The sequence below is a fragment of the Nannospalax galili genome, unplaced genomic scaffold (assembly GCF_000622305.1).
Source record: "Nannospalax galili isolate Female #2095 unplaced genomic scaffold, S.galili_v1.0 scaffold139, whole genome shotgun sequence".
NCBI lineage: Eukaryota > Metazoa > Chordata > Mammalia > Rodentia > Spalacidae > Nannospalax > Nannospalax galili.
Window position 1 is genome coordinate 7,947,698 of NW_008345884.1, and position 18,815 is coordinate 7,966,512.

Consider the following 18,815-nt stretch of genomic DNA (forward strand, 5'->3'; position numbering starts at 1 on the left):
GAAATGGAAAACAGAGTATCAAGACTGGAGTATATAGTGGATGAACTAGACCACTCAAGCAAAGATTATGAAAAATATAAGAAATCACAAGAATGAAATATGCAGGATTTGTTTCACACCATAAAAAGACCAAACTTACAAATCATAGGCCTACAGGAAGGAGAAGAATCTCAAGATAATGGTATGGATGAGATCTTCAACCAGATTGTAGAAGAAAATTTCCCAAAATTAAAGACATGCCCATACAAACACAAGAAGCATATAGAAAAATTAATATACAAAATTAATCCACAAAAGTCTGTAGTCTTTCTATATACCAATAAAAAGCAATCAGAGAAACAGTGCATGGAAACACTCCCCTTCACAATAGCTGCAAAAAATAAAATAAAATATCTTGGAATAAACCTGACCAAAGGCATTAAAGACCTCTACAATGAAATTTTTAACTCTTTAAAGAAAGAAATTGAGGAAGATATCAGAAGATGGAAGGACCGAGAACTAAGAGCAATGCTGGGGGGATTACTATACCAGATTTTAAGCTCTACTACAGAGCTATAGTCATAAAAACAATATGGTACTGGCACAAAAATAGACCCATAGACCAATGGAACAAAATTGAAGACCCAAATATGAGTAATTGCAATTTTAGCCACCTGATATTTGAAAAAGGGGCCAAGAACATTAACTGGAGGAAAGACAGCATGTTTAGCAAATGGTGCCGGCAGAACTGGATCTCCACCTGTAGAAAATTGAAACTAAACCCCTATCTTTCACCTTGCATAAAAGTCTACTCCAAATGGATCAAAGACCTCAGTATGAAGCCTGAAACTCTGAAACTGTTAGAAGAAAACATTGGCAATAACCTACACAAAGACCTCAATGTGAAGAGTGAAACTCTGAAACAGTTAGAAGAAAACATTGGCAATAACCTACAAGATATAGGTGTAGGAAAGGATTTTCTAAACCGGACATCAATTGTTCAGGAAACAAGGTCAAGAATCAACAAATGGCACCTCATTAAACTAAAAGGCTTCTGTACATCAAAAGAAGCAACCAAGGAAGTAAAGAGAAAACCCACAGAATGGGAGAAAAATCTTCACCAGTGACACATCTGACAATGGTTTAACATCCAGAATATAAAACAAACTCAAAAAACAAAGAATCAAGAAAGGAAGTAACCCAATTAAAAGATGGGCTAAGGAACTGAACAGAGAGTTCTCAAAAGAAGCAAAAAATGGATAAGAAGCATCTTAAAAGATCTTCGACATCACTAGTAATTAGGGAAATGCAAATTAAATCCACTTTAAGATTTCATCTTACCCCAGTCAGACTGGCTAAGATCAAGAGAACAAATGATACCAAATGTTGGAGAGGATGTGGGGAAAGGGGAACACTCATCCACTGCTGGTGGGACTGCATACTTGTTCAACCCCTATGGAAAGCAGTGTGGAGAACTCTTTAAAAACTACAAATGAACCTACCATTTGACCCAGTTATACCACTCCTTGGAATATATCCAAAGAACTCATCCTGTTGCAGAGACATTTGTACATCCATGTTTGTTGCTGCTCTTTTCACAATAGCTAAGTGATGGAAGCAACCTAAGTGTCCCTCAACTGACTAGTACATAATGAAAATGTGGTCCATTTATACGATAGAGTTTTACTCAGGAGTAAAGCAAGATGAAATCATGAAATTTTCAGGTAAATGGATGGAACTAGAAACTGTTTTACTAAGTGAAGTAACACAGATTCAGAAAAAAAAATCAACATACGTTCTCCCTCGTATGTGGATCCTGGAACCAAACCCTGATAAGTGAATATGTATCCAGACATAACCACAGGAACCAGGATAATGAAAAGGAACCAGGGAGGTAAAGAAAAGAAAGAATCTGAAAGAGCACAGTAGGCGTTAATAAGGGAGATATGGATAAAATGGGGTTATTTTAGTGATGGGGGGGAAAGGTTATACAAGGAACCTAGGGGATAAAGGGAAAGAAGGAGCTCAAGAGAGGTGGGACCATAGGAGAAGGGTATTACTAAGGGGGAAATATGAAAAATGGGGGCACCTTAAATGGGGAAACCATGGTGGAAGGGTTAGACAATGTGAGAGATAAATAATACCTAGCTAGTTTTAAAAAAACAGAGGGAACCATATTAGTTAAACAACCTACTGACAAATTGCATGTACAACTAAATCAAGGACTATAATATATGTCTAGGTAAAGTTTATCTGAGATTGTTTGTTCTTTGTCCAGGCTTTATCTACATGGCACATCGTTATTAAAAGTACAAGACTGGTGGAACTAACCTTCTTGGATGTTTAACAACCATACTTTGAGGCCTATACTAATTTGGTCAGAGGAACATAAAGGACAGTCTTTGCTCCTTGCCCTCCTAAGTCGACTAAGTTCCAGGGACTATGAACATATCTCAAAATGTCCTGTAACTGTGGTGCATCACCTGTCCTCTTGATCAAGGAGGCCATGAAGACCCCACCAGATGGACTTGAACCAGTATCCAGTCTACAAAGAGGAGAGTCAACACAGAGGAAACATTTCCTCCATGCTTCCAAGAGAAGCCAGCCATAGTCGAGTAGGACTTTGACTTACCTTCACATAGATGGAACTGGTAAAAGAAAGGAGCCAGGGGCTCCTCTCAAGTCCATATGACCCCTGAGGAACAGATCCTTAAATGGCCTTAAGAGTAAAAATAAATTGGTTTATCTAGGCCAACTGTAAGGTCTTAAACACCCAAAAGGAAAGTATAACCAAAGATTAAAGGGGTCAATATAATTTTTTAAGAGTCTATATGTATAGCTAAAGGCTACATAACACAAAACAATGCCAGACAGGAGATACCATCCTTTTGATGGCCAGAGTGGCCCAAGAGACTCCCAGACAGAAACCCAGCATAGAACTGGGAAAATAAACGGTAGACCCCAATCTTAGCTAAAGGAATATTGACAACTGATTGCTGCTAGAATAGGAACAGCTGATTTTCCTAAAACAAGCATCTCTAGATAGGCTGACTAGGTTCGGCAGATGGACAAGCACTGGGGAACAGCTGGGGTGCCAACAGCCCTGTGGACAGTAACATGGATGATAGCGTACATGGGCTCCAGTGGGGGGATGGGGAGGCTATGAGAGGGTGCCATTTGGGAAGTGGGCATGTAGATGAATAAGATTGTTTGGGATATGTATAATATACACACTAAAAAAATTCAACAAAAAATGAGTTATATTTGAGGAGGAAGCATAAATATTTACTTCATATTAATTAGTAGAGGTAATAAACATTACCACTGAAATCTACCTGATGACTTTATATCCATACTCAGGTGCCAAGGATCCGAATGTAATTGACTGTGACTAGTAATAATCAGATACCCAGAAATTAGAGACACATGTGCAAACATCTAAGCATTAGTAGCATTAAAAATGAGTCTTTCTGTAGGAAACAGTATATTTTAAAATGAAATGGAGATCTTTTTTAAAGGTTAAAAATTCATTTAATTTTATGTCTTACAGGGCATATACTGAGTTAGATATTGTATAACTGTATTAATTTACAGCCACTTTTGAACGAGATGTAGCTTTGGTCTAGAAATTGTTATTGGATATATTAAAGCAGAAATGAAATGCTTCTTCTAATCTTGTAGTTATTAAATAAATAAATTAACAAAAAAATACATTGTGGATTTTACCTCATCTCAGGCGAAGGTGGCATCTTCATGCTGGGGTTCTGATCCTAATTCCTGAGTATGAGTAAAACTGGCTAGTGATGATGGGAAGAAAGGCCTCAAGACAGATAATTTAGAGAGGAAGACCTGGGACATGTTAGGGATTAGTTGCCTCTTTTCTGCCTTTCCTTTGCATTATATAGAAAGATTCAGCAATAGAACAACTATGGCTCAGAGGTTAAGAACACTTGCTGTTCTTGCAGAAGACCTGGGTTCAAATCCCAACACCCACATGACAGCTAACAACTGTCCATAACTCCAGTTCCAGGGGATCCAATATCCTCTTCTGTCTTCCACGGACTTTGCATGACACGGGTACACATACGTACATTCAGGCACATAAAATTAAAAAAAAATTTTTTTAAAGAGACCAACTGTGGCTCAGGGATGTCTTCTTTGATGCTTTTACCTTCAGACTAAGGAAAACTAAAGTTACTGAAGTTTTCTAAGAAGGTGCTAGTCATGCTTACCAAGTCTATTTAGGGTGACTGACCTGGGATGGAGGACCATTTACAGGCTGATGGTAGAGAGAGATATAGTCCAAGTAAAAAATGAGGCCTGAAACTAAGTAGGGATTGGTAGTGGATTTGCAAGGTATGTGGACTAAATGACTCTTTTCCCTTTAAAATCTAAGACTCTCTTGAGGCGCCCATCCTAGTTGACATGATGTCATCAGTAAGAATAAGAAAGCTAAGAAAGGAGGAATTTGATGAAGCATAGAGACAAGATGTTGATCATGTAAAAGTCCTGCTCATTTAGGAGAGTATAGCAAGGCCTGCAGGTCTGGAGTCAAGTTAAATAGTTTGGGCTTTCTAAACCCAGCAGTCTGAACTTTGTCCCTAGTCAACAGCTGGATCTCTGTTTTTCTAAGCTGTTGATGCTAAAGAGCACACATAATTTATTCAAAAGCATTTAGGGAGTTACCTTGGTGTTTCAATCATGCAGTGCCTTGTCAAAACTATATACCAGCTACCCTACAGATACAATTTCTAAAATACAATTTATTAATAAATTTACTTTCTTTAAAATTGTTTAAAATACTTAAGTAATATAAGCATATAATACTTTTGAAATGTTAAATGAAGGATTTGATTTTATTTAGTTGAATTAATGATTTATGAGTAAAACTTCCTTGAAAATTGTTCAAAATACTTAAGAAATATGAGCACAATAATTTTGAAATGTTAAATGCAAGATTTGTTTTTATTTTATTTAGTTGAATTAAATGAAGAAAAGCACAAAGAACTAATAGCAAAAAAGGAGCTGGAAATATCAGAGTTAAATGCAAAGTTAAGAACTCAAGAAAAGGAAAATAGAAATGAGATCATGAAGCTACATCTAGAAGTAGGTATTTAAGAATCTGCTAACCCTCAACACATTCCTTAGTCTAAACAATGCTGTGATTTTTTTTTCTTACCACCATGAGATAAATTTCAGGACTAGAAACAATCCTGTGAGAACTTCACATGAGCATTCTTGAACAAAGGCAATGCCCAGTCAGCATGCACCTGCTGGCCATATGCCTCTCAGCACTTGACCTGAAGAAGGGTATCACTTTAGGAAGGATTTCATTTCCTCTGAGAAGGAGGACAGTAGCTGGAGTTGCTTGCATTTTATGCTCTGCCTCAAGCCGCCATCCCAGCAAGGGGAGAGTACATCAAATCCTCAGTTTTTCTGTCTCCCCAGCAGAAATTGTGGAACCCTTTTGTTTTATTTGGGATGAAAAGAAACAAAGTTTTCTGTGATAAATATACACTATCAAGACCAACAAAATTCCTTTAAAAACTTTTAGAGGTACTTCAAATAAGTTTATCTCATAAATTAAGGCTCCAGTTCTTTAGTCTTTTCAGTGAACTCTTCAGTGTCAGAACCTACTGTGCTTTAACAGAGTATTTGTCTTCCACATTTTCTTCTAGGTTCTACAAAGTGCTCTTTACATCATTCTTCCTTGGCTTCCACCCACCTCCACTCCCACTTTACATTATATTTTAAACATTCTCAGATCTTAATTAAAATACGTTACTAGTTATTTCTCAGAAACTTTGCTATGCCTAGGGTGCTTGATGAGGTGCTGTGTTTAATGATTATGGGGCAAAAAAGGTTTATGTTACTTCAATGGTTTTTTCCTACTGCAGCTGCTGCTGGTGATGGTACTCCCTCTGCCTCCCACCCATGTGTGTTCATAAACCATAAATAGAGAGGGTTGGATGGCCAATTGACATATAACAGAGCATATTTCGAGATCTACCACCAGCTTCTAATCTACTTAGGAATTTGCATTTTGTTTGCTCTCTGGGCCATGTCACTGTCTAGTATGATTCTGTTATTTGACTAGTACCCAGATTGCTTATGTCTACTTTAAAAAAAGTTTTATGTGTGTGAGCATTATGCTTGCATGTATGTAAGTGCATCCATGCCATGCAATGCCCACAGAGGACAGAAGAAGGTGTCAGATCCCCTAAAACTGGAGTTACGGATGGTTGTTGGCCAGCATGTAGGTGCTGGGATTAGAACAGCCAGTGCTCTTAACTGCTGAGCCATCTCTCTGGCCCCCTTATGTCTATTTTTATAACTATCCATTCCTCTCCTCAAACCATAACACAGTGTCATGGAAATCTTAGTCTTCTGAGAAGCTACACTAAAGTAGATATAAAAAGAATTATAGGCCGGGCATGGTGGCATATGCCTTTAATCCCAGCATTTGGGAGGCAGAGGCAGGCGGATCTTTGTGAGTTCGAGGCCAGCCTGGTCTACATAGTGAGTTTGTCTACATAGTGAGTTCCAAGACAGCTGCCCTGTCTCAAAAAGACAAAAATAAACAAAAGAAGAATTATAATGAAATAGTGTAGGGAAAGTGGCTTGTCAGAATGAACTGTAGGAATCGTTTGGTTTCATTCAATTTAATTCAAACCAGAAAGAAAAAAAACCTAATCAACATCCAAATTCTAATATTTGATCTCAAAATTTCTACAGCAGAATATATGAGCTTTTCTCCTATGACTATTGATTACACTACATTTTCTTGACAAAAGTACACCCATTGTAATGTGAAAATATTTTTTAGCTTGGTGGTCAAGCATCTGAGTAGCTTGGTGGAAGGTGTAGAGAAGCAAAAAAAGGGCAAAGATATTTTGAGAAAAAAGATTATGCTACCTATATGCCCCAGAGTGTGTAGGGAAATGCCCAGGCAGTTCGTACTTTGGGCTCCCAATGTAATTTAACAAGTCTCATCTTATTTGGATGTTCTTTGTTCTTTCTTTAGATGGTTTCCTAAAGACTATTTTTTATCATTTGTTATACAAAGAGTGCAGTACAATTACAAAATATGTTAGAATATTTCAGACTTGTATCCTTAGAAAAATTCTAATTATTAAACTACAGCATTCTTAGTAATTTTCTTTTTAATTTGGATTCAGTTTGATGCCAAACTATCAAGAGTTCAGACTAAATCAAAATCATATCCAGATGCTACTATTTTGCCACAGAGTATCTACAGACGGGTATGTGACTATAACTTAAGAAAACTAATTTTCTTAGTATGTTTATATAAAATTAACATTTATTTAAAATACATTAAACCATTTTACATCTTTAAACCAGTGTTTTTCTCTAAATCATACAAAAGCAAGATTTATAGGCCTTTCAAAATAAAGTATCTTTTAAAATACAAGCTTAAACCAGAAGTGTATTTTTATTGTTATTTTGCCATTCCTTATTTCTAAATGCAGTGACTTTTTTTCTGCTTCATTTAGAAACTTCAACATCTTCAAGAAGAAAAGAGTAAGGAGATTGCAAGTCTTCAGAATACAATTCGTGAGTTAGAGCAACGCCTTGCTGCTGCTGTCAAAGACACTCACCTTAAACATAGACGGTTTTGAGCAGACCAGTAAATGTATTAGTAAATTTAATTTCTTTAAAAGCAGCTAAAAATTCACTTCTATTTTCAATGTAAGAATCCTAAATAATAAAAAAGACACAGCCTTAAGTTTTTTTAAATTGCATTTATTCAGATAAATCCATACCATACCCAGTTCTGTACTTCATTCTTGTGGAATGACATTAGCCATAACGAGTTCAGGTTCATAAGTTTAGTTTCCCTATTAAACCATCATTGACTATGGAAATACATCCCTACACAGTATGCAGATTAACAACATGCTTTTCTTCCATTTCATCTTTCAAGACACAATTCAGAAGAGCAATACAATGCTAGATAAAGATACAAAGATATATGGTAGTGAAAGTAAAGATGAGTCTTAGATATAAAAAAGATAAGTAGATATTAAAAATGTGGTCATGTAGTTTTTTGCAAAATAAGTACTTCTGGATCTTAGATTTTAGAGATTTAATCTGTTAAAAATATAGGATTATAAAAGGCAAAGATCCTATATTTTAAAAGATAAGAAAAAACTGGAAAATACGTCTTTGTCATTCTTCCTCCATTCTGAATTACTAGCTATCCAACAGAAACCCCTAGGTCATAGTTTACGTTTCTGTTCTCATCAATGTAAATAGAATACTGGAAAAAGAAAAAGAAAGACACATTAACCAAATGCTGCAATCACTTTTCAGGTGCCCCATAATAAAAATATGATTTGGGTCAAAATTTTTGTGGCATTAAATTTTAAATTTAGAAGCCAATTCAGTAGATTTCTCCATGTTTATACAAATCCAATTCCTACTTTTAGTTCAGATTAATTAGGTGGGTTGTAAAAATGCTCAAAATGAAACTGTCTATAGACTGATTTAGGGTGTTTACATTTGAGTTCTCAAATTTTTAGTTTAAATATTTAGTTTGAACGTCATTTTCACTTTTTGGTCCTATTATTTCAGCTTCAGTTGGGGCTGACTTCTGTGGGGCTCAGTTGCTGGCTTTGTCAGGCAGCTGGTGGTGATCGGCACTGACAAGATTCAATCACTTTCTCCTCCGCAAACAGTCCCTGTCAGCTACATAAAGATGGGAGGCTTTCGGCACACTGTCAGGTGATTGCAGACCCTGATCTTTCAAATATGAGGTGTCGACAATGGCAGCAACAGCTACTAGTAGCTGTGCCAGACTCCTTAGACAACTTACACAGTAATTGGTTTATGCATCCCTTTCGTCAGAGCTTCCTTTGTGCAAGTGAAAGTTGTAAACCTTCACTCCCTGCCATTTCTCAGCTCTCAGAGTGACCCTGACTCACAAGCTTATGGTGGTGATGAAGGCCTAAAGGATGGGTGTGTGTAGGAGTATCTGGATCTCCTGGTTGCTGATTCTCTGAAAGCTTGCTGCTCCCAAGATGCTGATGCCCATGTTTGTGATGGTGCTTATAATGGTAATGTGGCTTTGGAGTCTCAGTGGCTTTACCCTCAGGATCTGAGGATACATTTTGACAGAAGTCTTCATCTTTCAGGGTCTGGAAAAAATTTATAATCACTTATTAATAATCTTATAGATTGACCAGGAATGCATGAAAACCCTACTTGTAGAACCCAACATGTATAGAATTCCAACTGGCTCATTAGGATACAGCTGGCTTTGTGTTTTTAGCATATTAATAGAAAAGAGCCTGGTCTTAGTCACAACTCCTACACTTTTTATTAAAGCTCTAAAGAAGTCAAACTACTATATTTTTTCAAGATCAACTTTATTATTTTATTTATTATTTTTATTTTATGTGTATATGTGTGTTGCCTGCATGTAGGTAGGTGCACCCGAGTGGTGCAATGCCCACAGAGATCAGAAGAGGGCATTGGATCCCCTGTAACTAGAGTTAGGACAATTGTTAGCTGCCATGTGGGTGCTGGGAATCAAATTGAGTCCTCTGCAAGAGCAGTCAGCACTCTTAACCACTGAGCCATCTCTCCAGCCCCCCAAACTACTATATTTATATCTGCAGAAGCAAAAACTAAGCAAACTGGCTAAAGAACTTATATTGTAGTGAAGTCAACCAAATATCAAATCCTAAAATCAGTTGTTCTACATGTAACCTTTCACACCTGTGTCAATAATGCATCTAATCTAATCCTGTTTTCTAAAGCAAAATGGCTTCTAATAACTCAAAAATACCAGTAAAGTCACTTGAGAGTTGATAGCTTTTCATCTTTCAACATACATGAGAAAATGTTTTGAACTTTGCCAAACCTTTGGTAACATGTCTCTACATAATTCTGTCAGGTGAAAATAGCAAATTAGCAGCCTCTCATTGACCATAATCTTCCATTCTGCATGACTAGTTCTTTAATTCCCTGAAAGTCTTCATGTTCTGTGATACCTACAAGCATAGTCTCAAGACCTATAGAAACAGCAGCATAATGTGAAACTTCAGCCTAATGTTGATTTGTAAATAAATTAGTCAATTTAAGAACTCAAAGACTCATTATGTGGCATGACAATATTTTGAAGGTTTTGAAGAGGTAAATTCCACTGTATTTTTAGCATAAGGGAAACATTTTCTACTTATTAATTCTCAGTGAGAATTTAGTATTTTATTATAAAATTATAAACAATTTGATATTTAAAATAAATGTTCAATAATTTATCAAGTAGCTCTAGTAGCAATCTAATTAATTTCACAAAATCTATTATTGGGCTGATGAGATGACTCTGCAAGTAAAAGTACTTGCCAACAAGCCTGACCTGCATTTCATCCCGGGGACCCACAAGCAAAAGGAAGAAAACTGACTCCTACAAGTCATTCTGACCATCACATGGCGTGCCATGGCAGGCATGCGCAGACACACAAGAGTAAATGAGTGCAATAAAAAAGTAAAACCTATTACTGTGTTTCATTGATTCTGTGGCACATATTTTTTTCTACATTTTACTAATTCTAAAATTAGAGTGCATCCTATTTATTACTGATAGTGTTTTAAACTTCTATCCTACTTTAATTGGCAGCAGTTATTTTCTTAGTAGAACATCAAATAATGTCTACTATAACTGATATCATATAGGAGATAGCAAAATAGAAAAGCTCTGATTTGATTTGGCATATGAGATACCTTCAGTATATTATGTTTATTAACAAGTAGTTCATAAGTTTTAAGATACTACAGGAGTGGTTTTTTACTTTTTTCAATATAGCTGGGTCTATTTATAACAGGAATTTACACAAATGCAAAGCCAGAAATAATCCAAAATATGAAAAATCAGTTTACGTGGCCTTTATTAGTGTAGGATTGATATTAAGTAGCTCTCTGGTCTCAATTCCCTGGCAGGTAGCACTATAGATAAACTTTGCTATCACTGCTCTGAACAGGCTCAAGTACTACAATAATATTGCTTCATATGTTACCTAAATCCTTTGAGCACTTATTCTCCTGCAGTAACATCTGCAAGTAATCGGAATAGTGCTCTACACTCATTTATTTTTAAAGCTCTTCTAGATATGGATCTTGAAGATAATGCTTTGAAGTATGTATTACACAACAAAATGTAAACAGCAAAAATATTTGTTCTGTTACTGATGATGAAGCACTTATTTAGATTTTTAATGTTGTTTTTTTCCCTTTTCTCCCCATAAAAACAATTGAGAAAAATACCGTGTAAGAGCAAATTCCACACTTGTTTCCACAGTAAGCGATCTTAATGGCTTCTTCAACATAGGGGAAAGTTAGAAAAGAATATGGCAAACCAAGATGATACACAAGACGGCCACATCTAAAAAATAAGACGAATGCAATGTTATTTACCACTGTATTTTCTGTGTTGTGACCCTACTCAGATTAGATTGAGATAAGCTATTATAGGCTTAATGGTCTTAGAAGATAAGACCCTTTCATGTCTTCAATAAATTTCCTTGCATGGGGGTCTAGAGTTGAGTTCCCAGGTACTGTATGCTAGAGTCTAATTTCAGTATTTTGAAATGTTACAAATGTTACTAAAGAATATAAAAAATGTATAAAATAATTATTGTGACTCAGTCAAATACAATTCATAATTGACATATATTCTACCAAAACCTAACCCCAGGAACTTTTTATTTTTTTTTAAACTTATGTGTATGAGTATATTGCCTACATGTATGTAAGTGCCCATGTTATGCAATGCCCACAGAGGTCAGAAGAGAGCATTGGATCCCCTGGAACTGGAGTTATAGATGGTTGTTAGCCACCACGTGGGTGCTGAGAATTGGACCCAGGTTCTCAGCAAGAGCAGCCAGTGCTCTTAACAGCTGAACCATCTCTCCAGCCCCCACTCTTTAAAAAATAATTATTGTCCAGTGTGGTGGCTCACCCCTTTAATCCTAGCACTCTGGGGCCCCACCCCAGCCCCAGGAACTTTCATAACTGCTCAGGCAGCACAAATTCAACAGAACAAAAGTCACAGTATAACAAAAAGATTTCCAAACTTTGTCCAGTAGCTTGTTATTTTCACGTGTGGGAATCAAGCCCAGGGCCTTACATGAGTATGGCCCTAGCACTGAGCTACACCCCCAGCCCTTGATTTTTTGAGATAAGTTCTCACCATGTAGTTTAAACTAGTCTTGAACTCCCTATGGAGTCCAGGCTATCTTGGAATTCATAATCCTCCTGCCCTAATGTCACAAGGAAGGGCTGAAATTATAAACATGTACAACATGCATACGCTGTGCTCAGTAGTTTGTTTATTTACATATGATGTAATAAAAATTTCAGCACAATGAAATAACTAAAATTATAATTTGGCATTCTCAAAGCCAGTAGGATTGAAATGCCCTTCTTACCCATATTTTACCCAGAATATACAGTTTGATATGAGTGCTAAAGTATTATGCCTTATAACTGGGTATATTAGAAGCTTAGAGTCCTGAAAGTATAAAATATAAAGATATTTAATGTGAGACAAAGTAAGGACTCATCCCAGGCAGAGTCATTCTCCCCAGACAGTGAAGAGCTCAAAGAGAATAAGCATCAACCAAGAATCTTTTCATAGCAGATAATATATGCATTGAAACTTCTCTCAAAGCTGAGTGTTTCATCTGGTCATGGATTCAAAAATAAATTTATGCAGCTCATACTTAAACAATGACCATACTTTAGAGTTAGTAAATGCAAGTATGTAGCCATAAAATTATGAATTAGATTAGACATAAGCAAGTGTGGTCTGCAAAGTGTGGTTATTCATCTGAACAATATTTAGAATTATATGTGATATAATGGATCCTTCTCTTTATTAACAAGAATGATAATTTATAGGAGGAAATGTATAGTCAGTTTTCTGTATTTATCTATTGGAATATGGACTCTTACATATATAACTCGAGAAAATCATTTCAAAAATATAGAAACCAAACTCTTTCATTGACTTATTTTAAATCTGGTTGTTGGATAATAAAAGCAAAGACAAATGCCTTAAGTCTTTTAAGTCCTTTACTACTAAATACAAAGCAGGAACACAACAAGTGAGAAAGTTGTTGCAAAAATCTAAAGAAGTAATAGGAAAGTAAGTCGAGATATTGATTATGAAGGCAGCATAGATCAATGGAAGATGTAGAATTTAAAGAATGACCAGAAATGGATGGTGTTAGAAGTCCTTAACTCATGCCTGTCACAGTTTTCTGAAGGGCAGATGGCAGCATGGCTATCACACATGATAGTGTATGATATTCTGCATGGAGCATATTAGATAATACGTGGGGAAGGAAGGCAAGCACTAAGTATTACAGGATTATATCCCCTAGTGCTGGGCTGTCTCTCTCCAAGGAAATTCACATAAAGGTCGAAGTTTAGAAAGGAGTAAATTTTAGAAGAAAATAGCTGTTCCAAATTTGAATCACTGAATTCAATGTTTGTAAATATGTCACTGAAATAGATATTTTGGTCTGGAATTCAGTTATTGCATTTGAGCTTTGTATATATTGCAGTTCACCAGGATATATGTGGTAATTATAATTTTTTTAAAAAATAGATGAGGTTGTTCTTGCAGAATGTTCAGTGGAAAGAGAAGGAAAACAAATGGCCCTGAAGACTACAAACATGTAAACAGGAAGACCACAGGAGGAGAGAGAATGAGGCGGTGGAGGAGGAGGAAGAGCCAGGAAGCTACAGAGAAACCAGCAGGGCAGTGTCATAGGATCGAAAATGAAAGTGCTTCCAAAAGTAAGACATGTTTTCATTTCTAAATTTTAAAGAGAAATCACATGAGATTAAAACTGAAATGTGGCATTCAACAATAAACAAGATTGCTGTTTATGATAAAACAAGTAAACACAAAATAAATATCTTTGGGAGGGGAGAGAGAGACACACCTGTCATATACAAGGAAGTCATCTTTGTTTCCATTTAAGAGAGTCCAGACATCTGTTTGGTTTTCTTCTTGTGGGTAAACAGGAATATGGTCTGACACCTTATTTTTAAGATGAATGTATTTTAATTGGGAAGAGATTCCTTGATGATTAACAACAATGTAAGAAACATTAGAATACCCTTCTTTGTCTAGTTTTATTCGCAGATCGTCCAATCTAAGGGGAAAGCACATAAAATGAACAATCCCATTTAGTTTAATCATTTGTCTGTCTCCACATTTTTTTCTGTGAAACTCATTATTTTTAACTGACCCTAATCTCTTTGTGTGTTGTCATAAGACTGAAGTTTTCACTTTAACAATTATTTAAAACTTGTGCTCAGTTGAAACCTTATGTTAAGTGTTTGCACAAACATGGCTCAAATAGTCTTCAAATTAATGCATATACTCAAGTTCATCTTACAGATACAGAGAATGCTATGCAATGGATATTTGGTGACTAACTCAACAACTATTTTTGATTGATGGCTGCTAAATGATGCAAGACCTTTGATTACAAGTCTAGAGTTCACTCTGTTCTGGTAGCCTTCCTCTGCTCTTATGTTGATGTATTTGCTCCATTTGTAGGACTGAATTTTAGAACATTTTATTCCATAGGTAATCCATATTTAGAAGAAAGTTACAAAATGTATCTATACAAAAAGAGAAAAATGTGATCAGAGCCACCGTACACACACACACACCACACGTTTTTCTGGTCTTATTCTGCAAATACCTTTTTCCAAAGGTGTTATTTAACAATTATGCAGTTTCCATTTTATTGTATCTTATATGTGTATGTATTTGTTTAAAATAGTATTTCCCTAGAAACCCTAAACCACGAAAGGCTACCTTACCTGGACGCCTGCAGCAGGCACAGGTATCAGCTGGCCTGAAGAAGAGCAACCACGGTCACTCTACCCATGGAGTTCAGCATTGGATTTTGATCTTTTATGCTCCAGGCTGGAGGTGGCTTACAAACAGGGCTCTGGTCTTGGCTCTCTGTCCCTCCATAGGGGAGAAGACAGAGAGCCAGGGCAAGCCCCAGGCCTTTCCACATGGCCGAAGCTGTCCTGCAAAACAGAAAATGTTGTCTTCATACATAAGTTCAGTCAGAGCTATCACATCTAGAAGCCCAGCAGGTATAATTCTACTTGTCAGAAACTCCCATCCTGTGAATTCTATCTCCATTTTCTTGTGCTTATTATGCCATTGTAATGAGCCTCCTTGCTCTAAATCTTCCTATAAAAGGGAAGTACCAGCCAGGAGGCAGAATCATTTTATTAGCTGTCTGGTATAACATGCTACTGGAGTAAGCATGCTATGGAAATGTTCCTGATCAGATAGCCGAGCACCTCTCTAGGAGATGATACATATTTAGAAACACGTAGTGTACAGCCACATAACATTCTGCAAACACAATCTGACTTTCATGTGAGATAAACCAAGTTCTGACTGAGTCTTTCTGTCCTCTACAAATCTAAGGAATAAAAGGGTAAATAGGGGACTCTGCACAGAAGTGAAAAGAGCCAGCAGAGAAAGATGTGAGGGGAAAGGGGAACAGCAGAGAAGACAGCAAGCCAGCGTGAATGTGGCTCATTGATGGGTCCTTAGCTCTTCAAGTTCAAGCCTTCCATCTTTAGAGACATCTTGGGTACTGTTTTGCTTCTTCAGCCTTACAGTCTGGTTGCATGTTAATGGAGGGTTTGAACCTCCAGATACAAGACTGCCTGCTGTAACATTACCACCATACCTCATGATAAATATGATCACGGCAGGAAAATCCTGACCATGGAGGAATATTACAAATCAGTGCCCTTTCCTATTTAGGACTCATTAGATCTACTCCAAATTATTCTGTTGGCTAGACTACTTTCAGGAAGCTCCTGGGACTAGTATATTCCTTGGTAAAAAGATGTCCCACTGCCAAAAGTGAAAATACTAAGTACCTATCCAGTTCCAGAGAGTTTTGTTTTGTTTTGTTTTAAGGTGAATTTGGAAAGGTGAAGAAAAATGGACACATTTAGCAGAGATGATAACTAAAACAAACAACGACAGCAACAAAACCAACTAATTCAGATTCAGGCTCATTTTGATGTAAGAATCTGAGAAGTTGGGTGTGGTGGTTCATGCCTGTAATTTCAGCACCTCAGAAGCTAAGGCAGAAAGATCAGTTCAAGGAGAGCATGGCTACACAGTGAGTTCCAGGCCTGTTTGCAAGAATGAAATGGATTGTGTCTCAAAAAAAAAAAAAAAAAAAAAAAAAAGACATTACAGAGGGAGATCAAGACAAATTTTTCAGAGAGGAGTACATTTTTAGGCACTGATCAGAGTAAAAGGAATCAGAAACCTATTGGGGGAAGGGGGTGCAGAATGAGGTTAAGTAACAATAAACTACCTAGAGAGTGTCCAGAATTGAGTGGTAAAGAAAAGATTAAAATTGACTTGACCTAGGCTCTAATGCACTGGTAGGTATAAATTACTCTTGGTTGGCTTCACATTATTCAATGCTTCAAAGTAGAAATTTAGCTGGGTGTGGTGGTGCACACCTATAATCCCAGAATTTTTTAGGCTGAGGTAGGAAGATCTCAAGTTACAGGCCAGCCTGGGCTACACAGATTGTTCCCTCTAAGGAAAAATCTTGGATAAGAGCCTTACTAAAGAAAAAGGGACAGAGGAAAAGAGAGGAAATATAAATGGCTATTAACTTTGCTCCAACTCTTTCCTCTAACCATTTCTTAATTCTAATGTTTAAGAAAGAAAAGACGTTTGGACTAAATCCAGGATGTTCCTTTAGGATGATATTCACAATAACAATACAATTATCTTTACAGCCATCAGTTACTGTAAACCAAAAAGAAATGCTAAGCGTGTTACAAAGGATGTCATGCCTGTTATGCCTCACAGCTATGTGACTGTTGCCCTGTCTCTAGTTGAGGAAACTGTGACCTAGAGAGAGACTTTAAGCATCTTGTCTAGGACCACACAGGTAGTAAGTTACAAGAGAGTAGATTCAAACTAGTTCTGTCAAATCCAAAATATGATCTTAGCTACACTGGAGCACATTGCAATAACTGACAGCCAGTTTTATTTATGCTCTGGGATGACAAGAAAACATCAGAATAGGCTTTTTATGTCTTCATAGAATGTCTAGATTGTTCTTATTTTCTAACCTAAATTCATGTGAGGCCCTGAGTCCAATCCCCAGCACACACAAAAAGTAAAATAAACTTAGTTATAGAGTCTTCAGCTTGTAAGCAGTACTTTATTCTCTGCCATAAGCCATACACTTTCAAATGGCTAAATGACCAGGTAAGTGAAAAGACTATTATTTCTCTCATCTAGAAATTCTGGGGGGAAATCATCTGTTGGCAGAGGATCAATTAAAGAGGGTAGATTCATGCTTCAGGTTTTCCTGCCATTATAATCAATAAGCTGTCCAATTTTGTTTGTTTAAAGTAGTTTTATAGAATACATGTTCCATTGTGATTATAATTGTTGAAGAGCTATATAAAAGAAAGGGGATAAATAACAAAATTGAATGTGCTGCAGACTGAGCCAATAACAATTGGAAAGTAGTTCTAAATTTCACTTTTCAGTGATGGAGCCTCAGCTGTTCATCCACAGAACTGCATTTGATTACACCCCACCTAAAGCAAGATATAGAAATACTTAGTCCATCCTTTCCCTCAGAACTTCACACCAGCACCTGTAAGCCCCTGCCCCTAAGAGCTTCCAAATCCCACTTAAGCATAAAAACTCCCCACAGACTACCTGTGGTCTGGCTTAGACTCCTCTCAGGGTGAGCACTGTGGATGGAGCCTGCTCCCTCCCTGCTTTGTATTCTGAAACTGTCTATCATCGTGCTGGACATTCCACAGTGCAGCAGACCTAGCGTATTTCCGTCTCTGCTCCTCAAATCCATGATCTGTTTTTGGTTTTTTTTTTTCATTTGTTCTCACTCTTACTTTCAGTGGGAAATACTGAAATTTGATCACATACTATTGCCCATATAATAAATTGTCTCCTGCAGAGTGAAACAGCTGGATTTCCCCAGCTTTCCCCAGCACAACTGCAGAACTGTAACCGAAATCAACAAAACACCAGCTGTGCTCCCCAGGAACTTTACCCACATACCACACCCAAAACTCTTGCTCTTTTTTATAAAAACCATTTTACCCACCTTTTTAGTAAGCTTATTGTAAGGGTAATATTATATTTTATCAGTCTCAGAAAACAGTTCCCAAACTCTAAAGGAATCAATTATCAGAAAACACAAAGTCCTACTTACGCAACGCCTTCCCACCAGCCTGCTTCCTTTCTCTTTGCTTGGCTAGGGCAGCTCTACAAAGCCTCAGCGAGAAGCTGACATTTATAGTCCTGTTGTTTACCTCACCCCTCAGCTGCAGTCCAAAGTTCAACACTCTCTCTCTCTCTCTCTCTCTCTCTCTCTCTCTCTCTCTCTCTCACACTCTCCTTCTCTCCCTCTCTCTCTCGCTCTCTCTCTCTCTCTCTCTCTCTCGCAGCGACCTTGCAAGCAAAGGAAGCCCTTTGAACAGATTCATCTGATTACAACCCCAAAGAAAGCAGCAAGTGCAGTCACTGCTTTCAATCACCCCACTAAGATTTAATGGTACAGTCGAGGGCGGGAGGAAGGGCTAAGGGTAGAGACGCTCCAAGTCACGTTCCTTTCCAAACTGTTAACTGGGGAAAACATTTGCTAAGCCAGCAAGTTATGCAGCTGCCTTAAAAGAAGCAACAACAACAAAAAAATTCTTTTCTTCCTTTTCCTTTGTGGTGAAGAAGTTCTAGCCTAAACCCACGTTCT

The 18,815-nt window shown here is 37.1% G+C and overlaps 2 protein-coding genes across 3 annotated transcripts in view; one reads left to right on the forward strand and one right to left on the reverse strand.

Moving 5' to 3' along the window:
* The window catches only part of Ccdc152 (coiled-coil domain containing 152), a 29,502-nt gene extending 21,363 nt beyond the window's left edge, over window positions 1-8,139 (forward strand). Inside the window, exons 6-8 of the mRNA XM_008842106.2 lie at window positions 4,958-5,085; window positions 7,158-7,241; window positions 7,494-8,139. Coding sequence (XP_008840328.1) covers window positions 4,958-5,085; window positions 7,158-7,241; window positions 7,494-7,619 — 338 coding nt within the window. The 3' untranslated portion in view covers window positions 7,620-8,139. The remainder of the gene's footprint in view (window positions 1-4,957; window positions 5,086-7,157; window positions 7,242-7,493) is intronic.
* Window positions 7,723-18,441, reverse strand: Selenop (selenoprotein P). Of its 2 annotated transcripts, none has more exons than XM_008842105.2 (5): window positions 18,279-18,441; window positions 14,845-15,060; window positions 13,953-14,165; window positions 11,266-11,383; window positions 7,723-9,137 (listed from the first exon to the last, which is right to left on the reverse strand). In XM_008842105.2, exons 2-5 carry the CDS (start codon window positions 15,045-15,047, stop codon window positions 8,532-8,534), a joined length of 1,140 nt encoding a protein of 379 aa, XP_008840327.2. In that variant the 5' UTR covers window positions 15,048-15,060; window positions 18,279-18,441; the 3' UTR covers window positions 7,723-8,531. The 2 variants fall into 2 exon arrangements, with proteins under 2 accessions (XP_008840327.2, XP_017655833.1); XM_017800344.1 differs by having other exon boundaries at window positions 8,550-9,137.
* Between the last annotated feature and the right edge of the window lie 374 nt (window positions 18,442-18,815).